This window comes from Aquarana catesbeiana, linkage group LG04 (genome assembly GCF_042186555.1).
Source record: "Aquarana catesbeiana isolate 2022-GZ linkage group LG04, ASM4218655v1, whole genome shotgun sequence".
NCBI classification, from domain to species: Eukaryota; Metazoa; Chordata; class Amphibia; order Anura; family Ranidae; genus Aquarana; species Aquarana catesbeiana.
The window spans coordinates 141,061,286-141,081,290 of record NC_133327.1 but is presented as its reverse complement, the minus strand read 5'-3'; the positions used below and the strand labels follow the sequence as shown (position 1 = coordinate 141,081,290).

The following is a 20,005-nucleotide window of genomic DNA, read 5'->3' as shown; positions in this document are numbered from 1 at the left end:
CAGTCTCTCCGTCCTGGCCCCTCCCCAGGGGGGTTTGGTGCGGTATGCTGTGCTGAGACAGCGCTGGTGTAAAGTCTGTGTCAGTCTCTCCGTCCTGGCCCCTCCCCAGGGGGGTTTGGTGCGGTATGCTGTGCTGAGACAGCGCTGGTGTAAAGTCTGTGTCAGTCTCTCCGTCCTGGCCCCTCCCCAGGGGGGTTTGGTGCGGTATGCTGTGCTGAGACAGCGCTGGTGTAAAGTCTGTGTCAGTCTCTCCGTCCTGGCCCCTCCCCAGGGGGGTTTGGTGCGGTATGCTGTGCTGAGACAGCGCTGGTGTAAAGTCTGTGTCAGTCTCTCCGTCCTGGCTGGCCAGGACGGAGAGACTGACACAGACTTTACACCAGCGCTGTCTCAGCACAGCATACCGCACCAAACCCCCCTGGGGAGGGGCCAGGACGGAGAGACTGACACAGACTTTACACCAGCGCTGTCTCAGCACAGCATACCGCACCAAACCCCCCTGGGGAGGGGCCAGGACGGAGAGACTGACACAGACTTTACACCAGCGCTGTCTCAGCACAGCATACCGCACCAAACCCCCCTGGGGAGGGGCCAGGACGGAGAGACTGACACAGACTTTACACCAGCGCTGTCTCAGCACAGCATACCGCACCAAACCCCCCTGGGGAGGGGCCAGGACGGAGAGACTGACACAGACTTTACACCAGCGCTGTCTCAGCACAGCATACCGCACCAAACCCCCCTGGGGAGGGGCCAGGACGGAGAGACTGACACAGACTTTACACCAGCGCTGTCTCAGCACAGCATACCGCACCAAACCCCCCTGGGGAGGGGCCAGGACGGAGAGACTGACACAGACTTTACACCAGCGCTGTCTCAGCACAGCATACCGCACCAAACCCCCCTGGGGAGGGGCCAGGACGGAGAGACTGACACAGACTTTACACCAGCGCTGTCTCAGCACAGCATACCGCACCAAACCCCCCTGGGGAGGGGCCAGGACGGAGAGACTGACACAGACTTTACACCAGCGCTGTCTCAGCACAGCATACCGCACCAAACTTCCACTGATTTTGCATAGAAAGCCGTTATAGTATGGTGCACTGACGCACCAGTGCCATGTGAGTACCCCGGTGTGGGGAGCGTTTTCTTTTAATAAAAGCATTTTGACTATATTACACTATATAGTTTCCTTTTCATTCTATGTATGGAGCCACATTGTTTCCAGCTGGAGGAGTGGAGCAGACACTGAGACTGAGCCCAGGGGTGGCTCCAAAGCAATTTTGGACTCAGGGTAGAAGCTGAGTCACACGCTCTGAGGTGAGCACATTAGCTTAAGGGGGTCACGAAGGAGCACAGGAGCATGTTTTGCAGCACTCAGGATATCTTCGGCATGATGTTGGATTGTTGTCACAGCTGAACACCACCTGCACGCATTGTTTTATTATCACTGCTGGACATTATTTGCACACACTATTGAGAGTGCCATAGAGAACTTTTTTTTTTTTTTTTTTTTTCTCATTTAAGAAAAGTAGGTTACTGTGTATTGAGCACTAAGCACACTTTTTATGTTGATTAAGACACTATGTATGGTGTAAAAAGCACTAATAAGCACTAATTTATGGTGTAACAAGCACTTGTTTTTTTCACACCTTGTTTATTTATTCTACATTCATATTATTTGTATTTAATATTATCGCACTAGTAAGCACAAAGTTGGTTATTATTAATTTTGTTTTTGGGGTCACCCAAGCGCAGCGCATAACTTGTAAATTTAAACAGTAGATGTTGGTTGAATTTTTCAGATGAGTATTGTTCTTCATAGCACTGTGAACATGCAAACCTAACTCAGCCTGACTTCCTTGGCCCTAATTTTATTACAGGGGAAACAATTTTGGAAATTGACCCAAAACCCCAGTACGGCAAGATGCCACCCACCACGGTGACTTGATAAAAGGGCTTTCTGACATTGGAGAGAGGGAATATTTTTAGCACAAGTATGTAGAAGGATGCACTGCTATGCAGACCATTAAAAAAATGTGTGTATATATATGTATGTATATATATATATATATATATATAATGTATGTGTGTGTGTATTGTATGTATTTTATGATTTTTTTTGTTCAAGTTTGTAAGTTTGTATGCAAATAACTATATATCATGTTCATCCTTTGGTTCAAAGTACTAACAGACAGTGCTTGCATTCCATGCATTCATTTTTTATTAAAGAAAGTAGTATTTTCTTCTAAAGCATTGAAGTGATTTGGCAATGTGTGCCATAATGATTGGTGTGAGTTTGAATGTTCGCTTTATTTTAACCTCCCAATTATATATCAGTGACATAATACATATTAAGTGAAATCTGTATAATTCTATAAAGCTTGCTGCGCCAAAGCCTCTTTCTTTTCACCCCTAAGTCCCCACACATTGTATAAAATGCAGTGATTCCATTGGAATGTTGATCCTGAATGTATACACACATATGGCTTTTGTCCTCTAAGCAGGATAAAGGCCCTTAATTGAGGAGCCAGGCCACTACTGATTAGAGGCAGCTCAGGTATGAGGGTTTCCCTTGACAGACAATAAAATTCTTCTTCTCTCCTCCCTACACAGACGTCAATGTTGCTCTGAGGAAGATCGCCACTCTATTGAAGCCGGACAAAGAAATCATTCAGAATGGGGAGCACATGGAGATTAAGACATTGACCACTTTTAGGAACTACATCATGGAGTTTGATGTGGGAAAGGAGTTTGAAGAGGATTTGTCTGGAGTAGATTATCGCAAATGCATGGTAAAAATTAGGGCCAGATTATCCCATTTCTTTAAACAAAGAGTTCCTTAGTGAGAAGATTAGTTCTGTATTCTCTTGGTGTGTTGGTCTCTACTACCTCTGCTGGGAGGAGATGTTATGTATTCAGCACTCTTTCAGTAGAGCCCTTGTTTCCTCATCCTACATACTGTCAAGAGTTTTCCTGGACAGTTGTTGTACATGAAAGTGTAATCTGAATGCTAATCTTGCTGTACAAACTGCTTCCAAGGTAAAGGTTCATTCAGTTACATGAAATGACTCTTGTTTTTGAAGAAGTTTTGATAATTCTGACATTTCCTTTTGTCACTGAGGAAATGAATAACATTCGGGGAACTACTTCTTAGGCTCCATGCACACCAGGAGCAGAAAAAACTTCAACGTTTTTAGCTTAAAAACGTGGCATAAAAGACACAAATTGAAAGCATATTGTACAAAGTTTAGGCGAGTCTATGAGAGTTTAAGAGCATTTAGTTTATAGGCGTTTTTTGCACTACACGCCCCTCTGCAAAAGCCAGGAAATGATGTACAACACTCCTTTTTTTTTACTAAAAAAACATTGAAACTTGACGTTCAGAAGAGATAAGAGGAGTTTAGGAGAGACTGACATTTTTACAGCTCCTAAATTCCCCCAGAAAACGCGATAGAGAAGGTTTTTTTTCCCTGCCTCTGAACGTCCCTGACAGAAAACGCCTGTAGTAGTCATAATGTGCAAAGACACATAGAACACAATAGAAGTGCTTCTAGAGGCAGGAGAAAAAAACGTCAAACGCCTGTAGAATAAAAGTTTTTTTAAGTCCAGTGTGCATGGAACCTTTACTGATGTAGGCACCATTTACATGGGCGTTTTGCCATGCAGCGCATCCCAGCGGCAGGAATCTGTTGATTTAAGAGCAATATAGCTCTCAATCCTATATTCAAGCTGCTCTCAGGAGATTCTAAACACTAGAATGTGTTTACATGCATTGAATATTAAATGTGGCACTTTGATGTCAGGGGCCACACTTGAGTTCAACTATATCACATAAGTTGACTAGCACTGCATTTCATGGTAGGCTTTGCTTCTTTTGGAGGAAGATTACTTGCATGTAATGTTTTGTGTTCTAAATTCCCCATCCAATCCCATATTTCCTTACTATGTTTATATATAGATGTTCTTGTATAATGGAAACATTTTAGATTTTTAAAGCTAAGCTAATTTACTTTGAGAGGAAAATCATTCAGGGTCATGATCTGGAGAGGGCTTATATGTTCTTCCAGAACATAGTGATATGATTTATGTGCTAGTTGAAGGCCTAATGGTCATTTCAGATGAGAGTACACAGCTTTGAATTATACTTGCATATACATGAACATCTGGATGAAATCAGCTAAGTGCCACCCGATGACCAGTGTAGGCACTTGTTTGCTCTTTAGTTTATTCACCTTCGTTCATGTTATCCCTTCACATAGAAATCATGTTGTCCTCGTAACCCCATTGTTTAATGTTCAGGGGGGAGCAGAGGCACAAAGCATAAGGGTTATATGCCACAGGAGGAACTGTTTGATATCCTCTATATTATTATTATTATTATTATTATTATACAGGATTTATATAGCGCCAACAGTTTGCGTAGCGCATTACAACATTTAAATCAGAACCCACACAATCCACTTCCTTTTTTTTTCATTTAATCTGCAATAGCAGTAAAGTTAAGTGTCCGGAGGTGTATGTCACTTTACATATTGTTGTATTTTACACTTTCATAGAAGCCAGATAGTATATCTCTAGCATTGTACTTCCAATGCTACTGCGCTCATACACAAACTGTGATTTCTCTATTTCTCTGCATTTGGATATTTATTTGTATCATTTAGCATTTAAAAGGGCATGTGCTCCTTTTTTTGTACATTTACATTTTTTTATATTTGGTCCGGCATTTTTTTGGTGCAGCAGCCTTTTGGTGTGGTTAAACTAAGTGCAGGTATTATTTTTAGTCATTTTTAAGGGGTTTACAGAAAGCACAGATATTGGAGAATTCATACGTAAAGAATCTATGATGACAGAAGTCTCTAGCAGTCTCATGTAACATGTCCCCAGTCTCTGACAGTCTTCTGCAGCACACCTAAAGTGACTTTTGTCTGTAACAATATTTTTGTATATTTTTTGACATTGTATTTAAGTTATTTTAAACAAAAAAAAAAAAGGCCAAATAGCAAATTTTGATATTTAGAGACATCAACACAAGCATGCACCAAGTGTTAAAATTGCAAAATGAAATTTCCACCCATTTTTTTCTAACATATTGGCTACTAAATACTTGTTACAGTGTAACTAAAAGCAATATTATTATTATTATTATTATTAGTTTTGGATAGAGTGGAGAGGGATTAGAACACCTTTCAGTTTTATTGCTGTCTGTGTTCCCATTAGAGAGATTCACCCTCTCTATTTGTCCTGTTTACTGTCCTCTCCAAAAGTAAAAGAAAATTCCACATTTTTGGTTGATAACAGAACACTAATAGAGGGAAAATCTTCCAATGGGGACAGTAGTTCAGGTGACCCTGATGACACCCTGGGATTTCCTCACTTTGGAGGGATTTCCACTCACTTCCTGTTTCTACTATGGCACAGGAAGTGAAGGGAAATCTACCCAATTGGACACAAAAAAAAGACAGAGGGTATAACCCTCCTTTACTATATCCAAAATGAAAAAAAAAAAATTGCCTTTTTAGTTACACTTTAATTTATAGCTAGGTGATTTGACACAAACAACCCATTCACCCTAATTTGTGCTGCTACATACTCTACTACTGGCATGCATGCTCTGCCTTTTTTTATTTTATTTGGGCTATTGCTGCTCCAGCGCTATTCATAATCAGTGTAAGGGGACCAGCAGAAGCAGAGAACATAAAGCATAAAGGTTCTACAGCATCACTGTGTACTTCTGGGTCCACGTGAAACCTGATTGGCAGATATGGGGCTGTGCAGTGATACCGAAACAAGCAGGTGGCTGCTGGGAATAGGATCCCCTTTGCTCACACATAGGCGATCCCATTCCCAGAACCGGGGGGGGGGGGCACAGTTTTGCATCTTTACCATAGGTGCTGGATGACTTAGTTCCGACACTGATAATAGACAGACTTTATTATATGCAGCTAGACTTGATTCCCTTATTTCTGTTAAGTTAACCATCACTAGTTGGCATAGCATAGCTTTCATTATGGCAACCTCCTTTTTGCACAGCATTGCTTGAATCTTCCTATTCATTGTTTGCGTAAAATACTTTATCCCCCTACTATGTAATGAGGACTCATACACTGAGTAGGAAAAGAGTAAGTGACAGCAGCCCCAGAGCAATTTTAAAACGTGTCCCCTCTTTTTTTTTTTTTTTTTCTTTTTTGATCACTACTGAGCATCTGATAAATACGGTCAAAAACAAGAACATACAGTGTATCCGGAAAGTATTCACATCGCTTCACTATTTCCACATTTTGTCCACATTTTTACAGCCTTATTCCAAAATGGATTAAATTCATTATTTTCCTGAAAATTCTAGAAACATTACCTCATAATGACAACGTGAAATAAGTTTGTTTGAAATATTTTCAAATTTATTAAAAATAAAAAACAAAACAATCCCATGTATATAAGTATTCACAGCCTTTGCTCAATGCTTTGCACTTTTGGCACCAATTACAGCCTCGAGTCTTTTTCAGTATGATGCTACAAGCTTGACACACCTCTTTTGGGTGACAAAGGTCCCACGATTGGGGTGATATTGAGAAATAATGGCATTGCAAATGTGTTGCGCGTTGTGCCATGATTCTGATTTGCGGGCAGAATCGTGGCGATTCTGCCAGCAATTCAGAACGGCCAGATGTGAATGGAGCCTAATGCCCCGTACACACGGTCGGACATTGATCGGACATTCCGACAACAAAATCAATGGATTTTTTCCGACGGATGTTGGCTCAAACTTGTCTTGCATACACACGGTCACACAAAGTTGTCGGAAAATCCGATCATTCTGAACGCGGTGACGTAAAACACGTACGTCTGGACTATAAACGGGGCAGTAGCCAATAGCTTTCATCTCTTTATTTATTCTGAGCATGCGTGGCACTTTGTGCGTCGGATTTGTGTACACACGATCGGAAATTCCGACAATGGATTTTGTTGTCGGAAAATTTTATATCCTGCTCTCAAACTTTGTGGGTCGGAAAATCCGATGGAAAATGTGTGATGGAGCCTACACACGGTCGGAATTTCCGACAACGAGGTCCTATCACACATTTTCCGTCGGAAAATCCGACCGTGTGTACGGGGCATTACAGTTCCATTAGGTGTCTTCAGAGCGCACAACACTAGGGTGACTTTGAGTTTCGCCTTGTATACAATGTACTCCCATTCTGTCTGAGTGAAGTTTGATAAAGGCCACCACACTGGTTAGGATTTCTGCTCTGAGTTTAAGATACACCTTCCCGAAGTTGCAAGTCAAAGTAAGCATTTTGGGGGGCTTAATTTTTTTAAAAAGGGCACTAGTACATCAGCCCACTGCTCCTTGGGTAGCGTCTCACATTCCATGAATCTCTTAAAAATGCATACTTGGAAGATTTATCAGTTTTGTTGCACAGTAAGGTCATGCCAAGCAGGAGCAGTAGACAGAAACAAGACTTAACAAGATTTAAGCTGGATGCACATGGATGTTTTTTTGCCAGTTCGATCACCCTGCACTTACAGTAAAATGATGAAGAGGACTAGCCTATTGTGAACCCAGCACAATGTATAATAAACCTGAATATAATGCCAAACCACACTGAAGTCTACGAGAGCTGAATCTTGTTTTTTTTTTCTTGCCTTTTTTAAGGCCAATTTGTATGCTTTTGCCAAAAAAGGGCATGGGTAGCTGGGCACTTCCATGAGAGACATGTACCAAAGCAAAAATTGAAAAAAAAAGCAGGGAGAGGGTCTTTTATTGCAGCTTGAAACTCAACACTGAAAATACACATATCCTTTAAATAACATGCTTTGGGGATGTCATAAACCTGTGGGAAATTGCGGATGCAGTAGGATTTACTTCTTTAAAAGTGACATTAGGTGATAGCAGTGACATCTCCAAATGATAGATCCCATGCCCACTTCTGTTTGTAAACAAGCCAGCAGGGGTCCTGGGTAACATGATTGACCAGAGAGGGTCATAACCATGTTTGGTTAGTGACATCACCCAGAATCACTAGTAGCCTGTTTACAAGATCTGGTGGGGATCTCTCGCTTGTGGTAGGAATAGCAGCAGGTGAAGATTGTCAGACATGGCCATTGGTCATTCTGGTACAGGTCAACATTGTTACCACCGTTCATCATGGTTGATATGGACCTATATCGCTGATTCAAGTGGGGGGTGGCTATCTGTGAGCCCCCTTTTTCTAACGTGGACTTACATATTCCAATAAGTTCACCTCTGTAGACCCCTACAGCTCTTTAAACAGGATGTGGGAATGAGGCCCTTGTTCCCATCGTGGGGCAAGGTGCCTTGCATAAGGGTGGCCTCCCAAATAAAAAAAGATGCCATGAAAAGTCCTTTAAAAAAAAAAAAAAATCCCATAATGTAAATTCGAAGACAATCGCGTCAACCAGCCATGTATATCCATGTTAACCCCTTCACGCTTAAGGGTAAAACAAATCTTAATGCCTAAGCACAATTTTGCAACTTTGACATATGTTAGTAAAACCGTACATATCATCAAACTACTTTGTGCATCCAGGTGGACTATATCTTGTTTTTTATTTACGACAAATTGGTGGTAAATGGTTCTGGATATCTCCTGATTTTTTATTATCAAAGGAAAACTGGCCCAAAATAATAAAAAAAAAAAAAAATCATTTTTTTAAATTGAGCAGTATATTCCTTGTTACTACCATACCCTACCACCAAAGAACCCAAAATAAATTCTCCTGCTCCTGACGATCACTGTGATACCACATATGTGTATGGTTTTTGTTGTTTGTACCCGTAGTAAAGCCCAGAAGCAAGAGTGTACATTTTTGCTTTTTTTTTTTTTGCTTTTTTTTTTTGTCCTACCTAAAACACACTCACACTAATGTTAACTAAAAAAAAAATGGAAAAAAAAACTGCCCAAAATATAATTACCTTGACCTTTTGACCCTTACTTGACCCAAACATTAACCCTGGCACTAACCTAGATAAAACCTTGATATAGGTTTTTTTTATACATTTTTTAATTTATTAATTTATTTTTACACATGCTGTTTTTTTGTTTTTTTCCTCTCCGCAAAGAAAGATACAATCTTTCCTCTCCATTCACAGAAGGAGAAACATAGGGGCAGGCTTCACAGCGAGTGATAACTGTGGTAGCCAATCATAGGCTACCACAGTGATCAGGTGACCTGGAATCGGGCATTCCAGGTCCCGCTTGTTAGTAGGGGCCTGGGCACAAAGGTAGATACGCATATATGCGACCACACGGAAAAAAGCCCAGTGCAGTGGGGTCACGTATATGTGTTACATCGGCGAAAAGAGGTTAATCACAATGGTGACCCGCCTTCACGATGACCTGCTGATGACAATGCTGCTGCTTTTGGAAATTACAGATCTCCAGGGCTGCTGAAGTGTAAATCTTGCTAGGGATCCTAGGGGACATCACTGACCAAATATGGTTATTAGGTAGTGGTAGTGTTACCACTGCTATATGGCAGACTGTTTGTAAACAAACAGCTGAAGGTTTGGCTGATCTATGTGCAGTTTGTTTGCTCTTTGTCTAACATAGAGGACATACTGAGTTTGTGGAACTCATTGGGGAACTCCTCTTTAACCGATCTTGGACCGCCCACCATACATATACTGCGTCAGGACGGCCTGGCTGCGCGAGACAACTTGCCTGTACTTTGTTTCCTCTTCCTGGGTCTAGGGCGCGCGCGCCAATTGGCAGGTCCAGCGGCCGCGATGGCTGCCAGCTATCCATGATCGTTCGTAGGAGAGGCAGAACGGCGATCTGCTTATGTAAGCAAGGCAGACCACTGTTCTGTCACAGAGGGAGAAAGATCTTGTGTTCCTGATAATCAGCAACACATATGTCTCTCTTCCTCCAGTCAGTCCACCCCCCCACACAGTTAGAAAGCACTCCCTAGGAGCACACGTAACCCTTTGATCACCCCTGACGTTAACCCCTGCCCGGCCAGTGTCATTTATACAGTGACAGTGCATTTTTTTTAGCACTGAACACTGCATTGGTGTCACTTAGTGTCATTTATGTCCACCACATTGTTGCGGTCCTGCTAAAAATCTCTGATCACCGCCATTGCTAGTAAAAATAAATGCCATAAAAATATCCCATAGTTTGTAGATGCGATAACTTTTGCACTAAGTGGGATTTTTTTTTACCAAAAATATGTAGCAGAATACATATTGGCTTGAATTGATTTTTTTACATATTTTTATTGGATGTGTTTAATAGCAGAAAGTAAAAAATATTAGTTTTTGTTTCAAAATTGTTGGTCTTTTTTTTGTTTAAAGCACAAAAAATAAAAACCACAGAGGTGATCAAGTGCCACCAAAAGAAAGCTCTATTTGTGGGGAAAAAAAGGACATCAATTTTGTTTGGGTACAGCGTTGCACGACCGTGTAATTGTCAAAGTAATGCTGTGCCGTGTGACAAAAAATGGCCTGGTAATTAGGGGGTAAAACCTTCTGGGGCTGAAGTGGTTAACCTGAGCTCATGCCCACTAGTAGGTGTGTAATTCTTGCCGAACAGAATAAACATACTTCTCTTGAGGCAACAAACATGCAATGACCCATAGATTGATAGGTTTTCAGAAAAAAAAATGTTTCCTAAACTTCAGATCCCCTATGTATCGATATACCATTATTGTACTTCTTTTGCAGAAATAAAAAAGCTTTCTCTTTTATCTTACACACCCCTTTACCTCCATGTCCAGCTGGCTGTAAAACAAAAACTCCATTATTTCTCCATTACTTCCTGGACAGACCTTGGAATGTGACAGTTTAAAGTAGTTTACCAGCTGATCTCATTAGGACAGACTCTGCATCTGCCCTTCCCCTTCCAGCAGATCACTACCACCCACCTCCTCAGGTACATGTTTTTCCAATGCAGTCAGAGAATACCTTTCTCACAGCCATAGACAGTTGACAGAGTGTGCAGGAGCTGAGCGATCAGATAACAGCCTATGTGGATAGTGCTGTAATATTGAAAACAGGAGAAGTATGTCCTGGGTTCAGTAAAGATCGCCATACACTGTACAATCTCCTTTAGATCTACCATCAACTATGTAGTGCAAGGGCCTGCCTGATTGGGTACAGAGTGGTTGGATAGATGGTGTGTCCTCCTATTATATCATTTTGGTAAATCTAAAGGGGATTGTACAGAGATTGTATAATCAGACTGTATAGTTTATGGCTACCTTTTATTCACCTAACTAGTTGCGCTTTCAGTGCCATTAATTGTTAACGGCACACCTCAGAGTTACACAAGAACAATGTAGCTCCATTCCCATCTGTGTGCTTCCAAATGCATGGCAAACGACACAGAAAATGTACATTTTGCCTTGTGTTTCAGAAACACACTGCAAACACACCAAAGAGCATGGTAAAAAACGTGGCACACTCCGCTCTAAAAAAAAGGTTTGGAGCTTCTTTGGAGGGGTTGTTGCACAAAGGGCTGCCCATTCAAGTGAATGGGCAGCCCTATGCATGACAAGCAAAAATGCCCCCCCCCCCCCCCAAAAAAGAAAAAAACGCTTGCAGGAATGTGAGTTCCCGCTACGCAGAGATGTAAATGGGGCTTGACAGCTGAGTGTCTCCCTCCACTCACTCCTATGTACTTGTATAAAGCTAGCCATGACAACACATGCTTTGGAATGTAGAGCCAAACGTACACTGTGTTGTCATGCCAAAGAGGAAGGTAGGAGCACACTATATTTCTGTCATATCAACAGTGTTTTTTCTGTATTTGCAGCATGTTTAAAAGAGCTGTGCATGTATTCCAGAAATGTACTAAATATGTTTTTGTTTTTTTTAAATGTTATTTTCTGTAACATTTTGCCTTGATGCTTAAAAAAAGAAAGAAAGAAACAGGCTGCTGACCACTGGGTGGCACTCCTCTGTTTTAAACAATATAAACATTTTCAGATGTACATTTACTTAAAAAAAAAAAACTTTAAAAACAAATTACATTCTCTTGCAAGAAACCTAGACCAGCCATATCTCTATGAGCATTGACTTTCCTTTCATTAACTCTTCCTTGGGAATATGTTTTCCAGTGATATCTCTACATTCAAAATTACAGTAAATGTTGCAGCTGTTAAAAAGTTAAACAATGTAATCAAAAATTGTTATGTAAATAATCAAAATACCATTTTTTTGCTTTGAACCATTTGTCAGCTTACAGCATAATAACAAAAAGTTCAAGATATCTTTTCAAACAGTGTACCAAAAAAAAGACTTCTGTCCTTAATTTTGAAGTCCCAGGTGCCAGCCATTGTGATCTGAGGGCTGTATGGGGGTGATAAGTGATTGATAGTGGTGGGGCAAAAGAGAGATTGGTCAGCAGGTAAGTGAAGGATCAGTGTGGAGGGGCTATAAGGATCCATTCACACCACAAAGTGTCTGTTCAGAACAGGCAATTACACTTGCACTAAGGCATTGGTATGCCTCACTGCGTTTTAACATGCACTTTTCTCCTCACTTCCTAGAATGTACAAAGGGTCTACAAAGGGGTCTACAAAGGGTCTACAGCACATCAAAGAATCCAAACTTGTGCTGGTCTGCTGGTTTTCCTGTGCGTTGAGGTGTGTTTTATTGCACTGATATGCATTACCATGCGTTGTGGTACAGTAGGGCTTACTCTACTTTTTTCTGCTGCAAATCAGCACATATCAAAGCAATGTACCCGTCAGTATTGCTCCAAATCATATAGCAGCAGCTCATCTGGTGTGAATGGACCCTTAAAAAACAGGGTCCTGACAAAGAAGCTTTGAAGGTCTGGAGGAGTGTTGAGCCAGATGTGGTGGTGGTGGGGACAATGCACTTAAGAGGCAGCAGTAGGAGAATGATGTGCAGGGAGGTGAGTGCTGGGGTTTGCAGATTGCAGTGGTGATGAGGGACAGCGGCTAACCAGTAGGCATTGTAAACCAAAGTGCTGTGAATGGATCCATTTTTCAGGGCGTTGCAGTGCATGGTGTACAAATGTTCATGCTAATTGGGCACTGGAATTAAAGTTGAAACTTAGTTAAAAAGGTTGCACCAGGGACATAACTTACCTCTGAAGAAGTGCGTTCCTTGTCCTGCTGGCCTCAGCTTACTGTGTAGATCTTCCCTCCACTGATGCTGGATACCCCCCACAATGGTGATCTTCTGATGCTGAGAGGGTTAAGATCAGTGGCTATGATTATGAAGCCTCTACACTGTATCCTTTCTGTCCTCCTCTTTCATTGATTCACAGAACTTGTAGTATTCTTTCACAGAATGCAAAGTGCTCTGTGATTGAAGGAAGCCAATCCTGTCATCCATTTACCTATCCTCCTTTCAAAGAACTCTTTGCATTCTAGGAAACAATTTTACATATTCTATGAATGGGCGAGAAAGATAGAAGGGGAGGACTAATAACACCGATGATTTGAAGCCACTGATCTTAAAGCCATTCAAAGTTTAGTCAAAATTAAAAAAAAAAAAATCAGCACAAGGAAAATTATCTACAATCAATTTGATTTGTCCTTTGTGCTGATGGCTCCTGCTTTAGTTGAAATCATCCAACCTCCGATACACACCCCCCCCCCCCCCCCCCCCCCCCCGCAGCCATAATACTCTGGTGCAGCAGGGGTTAATAGAGCTGAGGGGCCTGTTGTATGCAATCACTATGCCCACCCTTTCAATATCCACCTCCTCCATTCATAGAAGCTATACTAAAGCTTCTATGAATTAAGAACAACTTATGAATGGAAGACAGGTGGATGAATGAAAGGTCTACTTCCTCCATTGATAGGTCATGTCTCATTCTTAGAAGTTGTAGTATGGCTTCTATGAATGAAACTGGTGGGTGGTAAAAGGGTGGACATAGTCGACACTTTGGATTAGTCAAGAGGTTGTCTCTATTAACCTCTGCCACACTGGAAGATTATGGTGGCAGGGGTGGGGGTTGGGGAATCGGAGGATGGATGATTTCAAGAAAAGCAGGAGCCTTTAGCACATAGGAGAAATTACATTGAATGTAAGTAATATTCCTTGTGCTGATATATATATATATATATATATATATATATATATATATATATATATATATATATATATATATATATTTTTTTTTTTTTTTTTTTGGACTAAACTTAGGTCTTCATTCCTGGAATATCACTCTTGTAACAAACCTCCCAACTTTCTGAAATGATGATGAGGGACACCTTCTAGCACACAGTATGTAAGCAAAGGATGTGTCCTTGCCATGCCCCCAGTAACACAGGCCACGATGATTATATGCAGAAGATGATTGGCTTAACCACACAAGTGCTTTTTTCATACAATTTTTTTCCTTTTTATATTGGCTTCTCAAAATTACAAATGCAGTAATATGTAAGCTGGATAAAAAGTTTAGTGCAATAAAACACTTTTGGTAGTAAAATAGTACATTTTCTATAGAGATGTACTTATCGGGCCAAAAAGAGGGACAAGTGAGGCTGCACGAGGGATTTGGTGTTAGAAGGAACATCCCTCCAAATCAGGGACAGTTGCTAGCTGTGTCTGCAGGGGGTATCTGACAACATTGGAGGGAGGATTTCTATAGTAAGCAGATACCAGCAGAACATGGAACACACTTCATTAGAGGTAAGTTCTGTCCCTCGTGCTGTATCCACAACAACATTTTCAACTAGTGTACTTTGTTACATGAGACAATAAATTACAGCCCTCCAGAACGTTAAAAAAATATAGCATTTATTAATACAAATGTAGTGCTAACCCTTGAAGGGGCCGCTGGAAATATATTGGGTCCCAATTACCTGTCCAGAGGCTGACCATCCTGTTTCCAGTCTTATTAGCATACCGACAAACTCAGGCTCCAGTCTTATGCCCCGTACACACGGTCGGATTATCCGATGGAAAATGTCCGATCGGAGCGTGTTGTCGGAAATTCCGACCGTGTGTGGGCTCCATCGGACATTTTCCATCAGATTTTCCGACACACAAAGTTGGAGAGCAGGAGATAAAATTTTCCGACAACAAAATCCTTTGTCGGAAATTCCGATCGTGTGTACAGAAATCCGACGGACAAAGTGCCACGCATGCTCAGAATAAATAAAGAGATGAAAGCTATTGGCCACTGCCCCGTTTATAGTCCCGACGTACGTGTTTTACGTCACCGCGTTCAGAACGATCGGATTTTCCGACAACTTTGTGTGACCGTGTGTATGCAAGACAAGTTTGAGCCAACATCCGTCGGAAAAAATCCATGGATTTTGTTGTCGGAATGTCCGAACAAAGTCCGACCGTGTGTACGCCCTATAAGGGTCTTTTTTAAGATTAGCAGGCTCATAAATAGTGAGCAAGTACATCTATGACCCTATAAGAGCAGTCATAGTCCTTGAGTAAATTCTGGTGTCTCACCCTCAAAAAGTACTTCCACACCTGGAACTTGCATAGTTACATAGTAGGTGAGGTTGAAAAAAGACAAAAAAGTCCATCAAGTCCAACCTATGTGTGTGATTATATGTCAGTATTATATTGTATATCCCTGTATGTTGCGGTTTTTCAGGTGCTTATCTAATAGTTTTTTTAAACTATCGATGCTCCCCGCTGAGACCACCACCTGTGAAAGGGAATTCCACATCCTTGCCATTCTTCTAGAAGCAGACGATAATGAGGGAGCGTGATGTGTGCCCAAGCCCTTGTCTCTGTGTCTATGGTAGTGTTTCTCAACTCCAGTCCTCAAGGTGCCCCAACAGGTCATGTTTTCAGGCTTTCCATTACCTTATTTTGCACAGGTGATTTTATCAGCTTCACTGCCTTAGTAATTACCACAGACGTTTCATCTGAGGAAAATCCTGAAAACATGACCTGTTGGTGCGCCTTGAGGACTGGAGTTGAGAAACGCTGCTCTATGGACTCAGCGGCTTCTTACGGGGGCACTCGCCAAAGTAGTGGAGCCAGGAGTGCCAACAGGGTACCCCAGAATAGGAGGAACAAAGCTGCTCTATGAAAAAACATTGCACATAGCAGGTGAATATACCATGTTTTTTATTTAAAAAAGAAAAAAAAGTTTAGAATCGCTTTAGGCCCCAGGCAATAACAACAATTGTTGTTGGAAGATATAGATGACATTTGTGTTTGCTGCATGAGCATTGATTGCTCACTTATGTGAACACAAAGTTTCTTTTATGTATAATACAAAACTATGAAAATGTTGCCATCATGCTAATTTGTGTCTTCGCCAGCCTGACCTGATCTTATCTTTTTGTCATACTAACAATGTATGCAAACCAGGTTTTATCTTTGCGTGCCCTGCAATGTCCTGTCGAAGGGGTAGTAAAATGCAAATACTGTATTTTAATTTGAACATTTCTGTTTTGCTGCACTACTTGAAGGTCCCACTTATGTGATATCATTTTAATCAGCAGACTTTGACAATTATATTTTTGGGTTAATTTATATTGGATTAAAGTTGTGTTGGGAAAATACAGGAAAAGCAATTTCTTTTTCTGATGTTTCACTTTTTCTACCAACTAAAATCTAGGGGAAAAATCCTATGTATCTAAATCTGCATTTAAAGCAATATAAGCACCTGAATTTCATGTAGTATCAGTCACTTGCACAGTGGCGGCTGAAGTTTTAGGATGGGGAGTGCCAGACCCCCCCTTCCTTTTTGACCTCTCCCACTTCTCATATGCCCAACCCCTTATAGAATCCACCCACTCCGTCCCCTGTATTCCACTTGCTTCCACCCAGTGTCAGGAGTATACAGCTCAGCATCACAGGACAGAGTATATAGCTCAGCCTCACAGATCAGGGTATATAGCATTACAGATCAGGGTATACAGCTCAACCTCACAGATCAGGGTATATAGCATTACAGATCAGGGTATATAGCATCACAGATCAGGGTATATAGCATCACAGGTCAGGGTATATAGCATTACAGATCAGGGAATACAGTTTAGCCTCACAGATGGACACTGACAGCACCCCCTGCCACGCACGTGTGGCTCGCGGCACTGACAGCACCCCTCCCCCCCCCGGGAGGTCCGGCACTTACCACCAGGCTGTGGTGTCCTCTGAGTCCTCCTGACTGTGTCTCCTCCGGAGCAGCAGCAGCGTGGGGGGGGTCCTTCCTTGAGTCCAGTGCGTCTCCTTTTCTTAAATCCAATAGGATCGCCTAGCGCTTTGGACAATCAAAAAACAGGTATGATGACCTGCCTCCTGACTGCACCCTCTGCGCCCTGAGCCCACCCTATTTTGAAGCCTATTAGAGCCTCAGGCTCTAATTAGGTGCTTAAAAAAAACCACCCCACCCCTGCCATATGAATTTATGCGCCTGAAAGGGGCCAGGCGCATGAATAGGGGGGTGGCAGCAGGGATGGGGGGCAGCACCTGTGCACCCGCAATGCACGGGCTGCCACTGCGCTTGCATACCTGTACAGCAGGGCTGACATGTGAGAGGAAGAAGCAATACAAGGAGCTGAACAGTTCATGTGTTGTCAAGAATCACATTGATGAGAAAAAGAGAGCAGAGTGACAGAGATGAGCTCATCACTGCCTGGGGCAGGTCCAGGACTAATCGGGCTCAGAGGAAGTGAGTTGATTGTTGCTGGCCAAAAGACTGAGGACATCTAGTAGCAAAAAAAAGTACTGTGGGAGAGAGTTCTGTATTGGAAGTGAAAATTGCTATTACTTCATTTATTTTATCTTTAATGGTTTGTTCATGTTGTTTTTTTTTTTTTTTTTATATCTGCCTTTTAGTTGAGCTTTAAAATGATGGAATTTTGGTTTATTCAAGGAAATTTCTGTTCAGACCGAGTTTTCTCTGCTTGTGTTAAGCTACACATGTGGCTTCATGTAGGGATCTGTTGTGACTTGTGCCAAGGCTGGGGATTAGTAGTGTGTAATTTGGTGGAAGAAACCTTATTCAGAGCAGATGATACATGTTACGGTTCTGGGAAGCAGAGGAAGATAAGTTTGAAAGGGGGGGCACAAGGGAAGCCGCACAGTGCAAAGAGGCAGTCGTTTATTTTTGCAGAGATCATTAATATAGTAAACTGATTTGTGGGTAGATGTTTGATTAAGCAGAAATGTAAAAATGTGTATGGTTCAACAATAACTGTAAGTGTAGCTTATAAACACAAGATCAAGCTGTGTCTAGCAACACAGATTGAATTTGTTTGCTGTAAGTGAAAAGTTTACCAAAAAATATACTGCTGGACTAGAGATGTTAGTACAAAGATTAGCGATATCTAGTGGCAGAGAGGAGCTACTACAGGTGACTGAACCTATTAGTTGAGTTTTGCAGCAAAAGCTAGGCTACTTAAAGAGGAAGTAAACTTCCATCTTTAAATTTTACCTATAGGTAAGCCTATAATAAAGCTTACCTATAGGTAGTGTAAATATCTCCTAAACATGCATCGTTTAGGGGATACTTACTGTACATGCAGCCAGTGACATCAATGGCGCATGCGCCCTGAAGGAACGGCCACCCGTGCCATTCCTTCAGAGCCCTGTGCCCTGACCGGCGGCTCCCGCGCGGGGAGTGGGAGTGACGTCATCGCAGCTCCGGCCAGTCCACAAACCCGGAAGCAAGACGGGTGAAGATAGAAGCTGTCTCCAGCGATCCCATCGCCGGAAGGCTTTGTTTTCAGGTAAGTTTCGCATAATGTGCTAGTATGTAATGCATACTAACACATTATGCCTTTGCCTTGCAGGTAAATAAAAAATAAATGCAGCGGTTTACAACTGCTTTAAAGCAGATCTTCACTGTCCAAAGCAACTTCACTTTCCGAACTTCCCCCATCCCCCCGTAAAACTAAGACGCATTTTTTTTCCTTTTTGGTTAAATGATTTACCTTGGCCAAATTTCTCCCCCCACAACTAGGCAACAATGAATTACCCCTGCTCTTGCAGCATGCTGGAATACTACATCAAATACCCTAGGAGGCTGCAAGTGCAGGGGCCCACAGCAGCCAGTAGGTGAACCTGGAGCACAATGCAGAGGCAGCCAGCTCCCAATAACTGAGGACCAAGATGGTGGTGCAGGACCAGGGCTGTGGCAGTAGATCAGCAGATTGTAGCAGCACAAAGTTGCCTTCCCTAGGGAGGTAGGTATGTGAATTGAGGACAGTCTAGCACAGCAGGTAAGAATGGTTAAAAAAAAAAAAAAAGTGGGGAGGGAATGAAGTTCATCTTTTAAATTGTAAGCTGTAACGAGCAGGGCCCTCTAAAGCCTCCTGTATTGAATTGTATTGTAATTGCACTGTCTGCCCTAACGTTGTAAAGCGCTGCGCAAACTGTTGATGCTATATAAATCCGGCCAAGGATGTGTATGTTTGGTTGTGTTTACCATATTAACTTTCTGATGGTTGGAATGCACCACTAATTACTTCCGGCCGGTTTGGAGCCATATCTGTTCATTGAGGCAACTTCCTGTTAGTTGAAACATAATATACTTTCACCGTCAGTTTATTGTCCTGTCTATATAATGCACTCCTTTGTTCGTCTGGCCACGCCCCTGACAAAGTCAATCTTTGACGAAATGCTTAGGGAGGAGCTTGTGACCAGACGTGGAGCAAGTGCATGTTGGGACAGGGCGGCCATCTTGTTGGCGGTTTATGCTGTGGATAATACCTAGCAAACAAATGTGTTTTAACAGCAATCATGCATTTAAAGTTTACTGCACCATGAGGTATTATTCCTTTGCATATATAGAAAAAAGAAACCCAAGTATTCCTACCAGGATTCAAAAGATGGCTACTTCTGCAACAGAAAATCTAAATCAAGTTGGTTCTATTAAAATTACAAAATGTATTCAATACACTAATGCCAATAGAGGCAAAGCCTCCCAAAATCAAAATATTATTCCTTTGCATCCTATGGATCACCCATATGTGAGGAGTTGATGTTATGAGCTTAGAGCAGTGGTCCTCAACTCCTGTCCTCAGGACCCACTAACAGGCCAGATTGTAAGTATTACCTTGGGGAGATGCAGACTAG

General features: G+C 41.9%; 1 protein-coding gene across 1 annotated transcript in view; it reads left to right on the top strand.

Annotated features, from left to right (window-relative positions):
* Positions 1–20,005, top strand: part of LOC141139551 (retinol-binding protein 1-like) — a 65,407-nt gene that overhangs the window by 20,359 nt on the left and 25,043 nt on the right. Inside the window, exon 2 of the mRNA XM_073625806.1 lies at positions 2,614–2,792. Within this exon, the coding sequence (XP_073481907.1) occupies positions 2,614–2,792 (179 nt within the window). The remainder of the gene's footprint in view (positions 1–2,613; positions 2,793–20,005) is intronic.